The sequence below is a fragment of the Marmota flaviventris genome, chromosome 3, assembly GCF_047511675.1.
Source record: "Marmota flaviventris isolate mMarFla1 chromosome 3, mMarFla1.hap1, whole genome shotgun sequence".
Lineage (NCBI taxonomy): Eukaryota > Metazoa > Chordata > Mammalia > Rodentia > Sciuridae > Marmota > Marmota flaviventris.
The window spans coordinates 160,223,404-160,229,403 of NC_092500.1; the positions used below are offsets into that span (position 1 = coordinate 160,223,404).

Genomic DNA, 6,000 nt, shown 5'->3' on the forward strand with positions numbered 1-6,000 from the left:
TGACTAGAGAAGGAGCTGGGAGGCAGAGCAGAGGTCTGATCAAGGAGGTAAGAATAAGATACAAAATAGAGAACTAGAGACATTTTGAATGGAAAGCAAGTTTGAAAAAAAGTAATTTAAAATGGTGTATTACCATGTACATTTTCAAAGCCATTACGCCTAGGAAATGAAAATAAACGATAGGCGAGGGCAAGGAACTTTTACTTCTGACTTTATATTCGTTTATACTGTTAGAAATAAACTTTTCTAACATGAACATAGCATTGCAACTGTTATTAAAAAGCCAAATTGAGAGGTGCTGAGGTTGTGGCTTATCAGTGGAGCGCTCGCCTAGCACATGCGAAGCTCTGGGTTCAATCCTCAACACCACATAAAAATAGATAAAATAACTTTTTTTTTTTTTTTTTTATGGTCCTGGGTATTGAACCCAGGGCCCTGTGCTTGCAAGGCAAGCACTCTACCAACTGAGCTATAATCCTAGCTAAAAAATAAATATTAAGAAAAAATAGAGGCTGTGCACTGTGGTGCATGCCTGTAATCCCAGAGACTCTGGAGGCTGAGGGAGGAGGATTACAAGTTTGAGGCCAGCCTCAGCAATTTTGCAAGGCCCTAAGTAACTTAGTGAGACTGTCTCAAAATTAAAAATAAAAAGAGCTGAGGACATAGCTCAATGGCAAAATGTCCCTGGGTTCTATCCCTGGTACCTAAAAAAGAAAAAAAGAAAGAACTGAATAGAGTATTACTAATAGGGTATGTAGTTATCTAGAGTGCATATTTATAAATAAAGGCATTGATGTAATGAGATAGTACAGTTGGCAGAGGGAAGATATTTGAATTTTAAGCCCCTGTTTTATTTCCCACTCTGTAGTTCCCTCATTAATCTGTGAGTTCCCGTTTCCTGACATCCCTTCTCCTATTGCTCTTCTCACTCAGAGCTGAAGGTAATGTTAAAACATTTCTTTGAAAAACAAATATCAAGGAAATGCCCTGTAAGCAGCATAGGTCTTCTATTTAATTGACTCAGTTATATAAAGTAGGAAATCATGCTGAGGATCACTGAGAAGGACTCTAGGAGCCTGCAAAAGGAACAGAGTAAAGATAATATGCAGAGCAGGACTGGGGATGTAGCTCAGTCTTGTGTGCATATGGCCCTGGGTTCAATCCCCAGCACCACAAAAGAAAGAAAAAAAAAAAAAAAAAAGACAATATACAGAGTAAAGATAAGTCATTTGATCAAATGAGCTAAAGGTCAAAATCACTCTAATGGGTTAATCTGGAGAACTTCCAAAGTCAATTGTTTATCTTTTTACAGTCTCACTTAACCCTAGCTGAATCAACCACATGTGATTTTATCTAAAAAATGTAGAAAAAGGGAGAAATGAAAGGGTGGTTTTTGCCTTAGAGTCCACTACTTAGATCCTATTTGGGTCTTTACCTACTTGTCAGAGTGGCTTTTTTTCAAGACATAGAAAGTGAGACAGTATTCAGGACAGTGAGAAGTGTGTTGTCAAATCTGAAGGCAGTACTTTTTAGTTCTGACTAAGACATTGAGGAATTACCTTAATGTTTATCTTCCACTGACTATTATAATAATCACTAGATTCCAACAGGTGACTTTCATACAGTCTTCACAGAACTGTAGCTGGGTCTAGGACTAGCCTAAACACTAAAAATGGATGTGTAACCTGAGCAGTTCTACAAAACTATCAGCTAGCTTTTGTGAAGGATTGTTATTATTAAAAGGTTTATATAGCTTGTATTTAAATTCCCCTTTGGTTTGCAAGTCAAAATTTCCCTTACGTTTTCAAATTTCACTACTCTTATCTTGTTTACTTGTAGCTCAGTTTTTATGGTAGGTTGTGTGAGGTGAAAGCCAAAATAATCTATGGCTAACTAAGGACTTGTGTTTGTATTTTGAAAGGCATCTTTGTATATACAGGAATTCTCTTGCAATTGTGAAATGCCTCCTCTCCTCTTTGTTATTTACAGAGGAGTGCTGGGAAAATCTGGAAGTTCTTCACTCCTTATAAGCCCAGCTTTTCAGTCTCACCTACATAGGTGGAAACACTGCTGGAAACGCTGACGCACACCAAAGGATATTTTAACATAGTAATCCTTTTAAAGCATATTTCTGTCACTGTGAATTGGCTTCTTCTCAGCAACCCCCACTGTATCTTTCTGGATTCTTCCACCCAACCTACTTTACATTTTTCGATAGCAAAGAGTAATTTGTTGCAGATAAGGCATAGATATCTTGGCTTTTTGTCTCAGTCCTCTGATAAATGCTTATCACTTCATTTAATTTCCTACTACAAGGCTTCCACTGGGTATGAAAAGCACATATTCTTTGCACTGAATGAGCAAAGCCATAAAAGCTAGAGTTTACAGACCAGTTGAAAAAGCTAATTTAGCAAATGCCTGTGTATGTTAACCAGCTGTGGGATATTTCTATGTATTTTCTTTAGGAAGACATATTTTAAATGAACCAAAGAGCTTAAAATAATTACAATAGGATGTTAAGTTAGTTTTTAGAGTGAAATGACTTAAACCTGGGCACTGTTTGAAGACTGATGCCAGTAGTATTACTGAAGTGAGGTGGTAAAATCATTGGCTTTTTAGTGAGTATAAAACAAAAAAGGAGGAGCAAAGTTCTATTCTGAATTTATTCTTAAAGATGCAGTCATCAAGACCAGTACTGTTAGTGAGGCTGGAAAGCTGCCATGCCATTAATATTAAGTTGATTTATATGTGAAATTTGGAAGTGTTGAGGCTGGAAATTTGGAAGTGTTGGTATTGTTATAGTGGTGTTCGGTAAATATGTCCAAATGCTCTCAAGTACATAGAGGTCTAAATGGAAAATGTGTTTTTCAATGTTTTTTAAAACCCTGAAACATACTGTTTATAATTAAATTCTCCTGATGTCTGATTTTTTAATTATGAAAATTTTCAACCACATACAAGAGTATTGACTATCACTTAGGTTCAACAATATCAGGATTTTTTTTACTCTAGTCTATCTTCTTCTTTAACTATACAAGTAATTCCCAAACATCATATCAATTCCCTCTTTCATTCATTAGTACACATTCCTGAAACCTTTATGTCATCATAAATTATAATTACATATTACAAAATACAAAAATGCATTTTTTTGGAATAGGTAACTAAATGCAGTAAAACAATTTTCTATCATAAATACCTTATGGGAACGGGACTCGGGAATGGAGAGGCATACATCTCCTCTGAAGACAGTTATGTCTGTGCAGTTTTCTTCTTAGGGCCAAATTAGCTAAAGGAAGGAAAAAGAAGGATTAGGAGCCTTTTAAAAAAATCAATTTGTATAATCTGGAGAATATAAAATTGTATTTGCAGTCAAACTGTTCTGTGGTTATTTGCCATTTGTTCATAGATGATTGTAGCATAAATAATCTGATGCATATACACAAAGTAGATTCCTAACAGTGTTAATAGCAAGATCTTAATAGTAATATCCTCCTCCTTTCATGTAATTTCTTCCTAAATATTCTTTTATATAGGAACTTAATCACAGAACATTGCCCAGTGTTTGGTATTTTGGAAAAGAAGAAATGGTTTGAATAGCAGTTGCTGCTTTCTGAGTTGCTGACTTGGACTGTTTTTCTTACTTATGTAAAAGGACAGCCTGGGACATCATTTGAAATAACCTCATGCCAATCAAACTTCTAATTAACTAAAAGTCTGAGTTTTTAACAAGTTGTGTACCATTTCTGTTCTACTGAAGAAGTACATTATCAAGTAAACATAACCTTTGGATTATCACCTTTCTATTAAAGCTTGGGTTTGCAGTTTTTGTGTGTCAGAAAACTTTAACTTTCTAAATTTTTTACCTACTGGTACTTTAAAATCTAAGTCATTTGGCTTTGAAGTAAAAATGCATTCAAATAATTTTGTCTACTAAATTCCTGTTGGTTAAATATAACACATTCTTGAAAAAGATGTCAGGTAAATTTAATATTATATGTCTTGATCATGCACATTTTTGGCTCTATAAACACAATACTACAAACTGTGCTTTCTTTGTTTTAGGTGATCTACCTATTACATAACTAGAAATTGCAACTATTGACTCATTTTATGATTTCATCTACATTTGCCATGCTATGATTTTTACATGTTGTACACTCAGTTAACATTGCTCTCCTCTGCCAGCTACATGCTCTTTGGATGAAACTGCTCTGAATTTTGCATTCTAATTAAAAGTTGTTGATTTATTAAACTCTTTAATTAATAAACTAAGATTTGCATTTCTTTCTGTTTGTAAGAACAGCCCATCTACAATAGTTTAGATTTAGATTTTCTTTGCATTTAGAAAAATAGTGGTAAAATATTTAGCAATACTTCAACATACAATTGCTTTTTCATATATTCTGATCTATCCTGTCACCAGCAGGATCGCATTACTTCAGAAATCCTACACATTTACCCCCAATATTATTGCAAACACGCCTAAGCAACTCTCTCAACATAAATACAGTTGTACTCAGAACCACAGACATAAACAGGCATAAAAACAAGTTACTCCATACAAATGTATGAAAGTCCTACCTGGTCTCTGTCCGTTGATTAGGAGAAGACTCATCACAAAAATTAAAAACACACACAAAAATTGTTGAAATCTCATTTTCCTGCCACAGGCAAGTGTAGTAATAGCTCTTAAAGTAAACCAAACAATCTGTAAATAGTCTGTGCAATATCTGTGTGGCTCTCCTCACATTCTAATGACAAACCTCAGAGGACTGCCAGCTGCATTTTCCAGAAAGGTTAATGATCACATCAGACAAGGTTACTGGTGCGCTGTGCTGTGGTCAGAGGCTCCCTCAGCCTCAAACCCCTCCTCCACTCATCTCCTCCTCCCTGCCCCCTCCCCAGTCACTCCCCTTTATTTCCATAAGCAAATATTGGTGAAATAGACCATTCAAGCGTGCAGTAACTTCAGTGGGAAGTCTACTCTGGAAGCTCTGCGGAGAGTGACTTAAATTCAGCCTGGATGTGGAGAAATATGTAAAACAAGGCATGACACTGCCTCCTCCCCTCACCATTTGCATCTGTTTAAACTTTGCATTGCCCATATTGGTCCCACATGCAGAAACCAATGGAAATGACAGGAAGTCTCTCTTTTGTCCTTTTCAGAAGGAATTCTGAAGCTCGAACTTAAGACTCCCAAATGCTTTGTGGGAACATGTGCTGAACTGCTTTATCTTTAACAAACCTACTACAAAGGGGTGACTATTTATACTAAATCTCCAAATTGCTGAATTCATGTGGGTTTGTATCATTAAAGAGTTCTGGGGTTTAGAATGTTCTGAAATCTGCAAAGTGTTTATATTTTTATTTTTCTACAGTGCAATTTAAAAAGGAACGGGAATTATTTTCATCTGCAAATGTCCACGATTTTAAAAAAGGAAATTTGGTCAAGCCACAAACTCATAAAATCTGTGTTCTGTTATAAATTTTTATGTGGTGGAAGACCAGGCTAACATATCACGTCACAGAAATTAGAGATGTAGAACTTTCTAGTTCATTTCCCAGTGAATTCAGAAGAAAGAAAAGCAGTTTAGGCTTGTCCTTTGTGTACATGCACCAAGACCTCTTTTTAAGTATTTCCTTATATGTAATATATAGCTGTTATAGATGGAAATTACTGCACTTATTATAAATTAAACCAAAAGGATGGTGTTGTTACACTCTGAAATACAAATAGATCCAAAACACTAAATCTAAAGCATATGTAACTTGTAATTAACTGCCAAGAATTTTGTTGTGTTTGTTTTCTTTAGATTCAGGTAGTTGGTACACAAGCTTGGGCTTCCTAAATTTTTAAATTAATGCAATTTGTCTTGATTTTACAAATTGACTTATAAAAAAATTTCCTATCTGCCTAGTTATCCATGCAGTTAATAACAAGCAAGAGCATAAAAAAATTCTTAAAAATCACTGTCTTAAAGTCTTGAGAATTTTTGC

The 6,000-nt window shown here is 35.2% G+C and overlaps 1 protein-coding gene across 1 annotated transcript; it reads right to left on the minus strand.

Annotated features, from left to right (window-relative positions):
* Nucleotides 1-3,200: 3,200 nt before the first annotated feature.
* On the minus strand, nt 3,201-4,660 carry Apela (apelin receptor early endogenous ligand). The gene is made up of 2 exons (XM_027926920.2): nt 4,585-4,660; nt 3,201-3,289 (listed from the first exon to the last, which is right to left on the minus strand). Exons 1-2 carry the CDS (start codon nt 4,658-4,660, stop codon nt 3,201-3,203), a joined length of 165 nt encoding a protein of 54 aa, XP_027782721.1.
* Nucleotides 4,661-6,000: the final 1,340 nt, after the last annotated feature.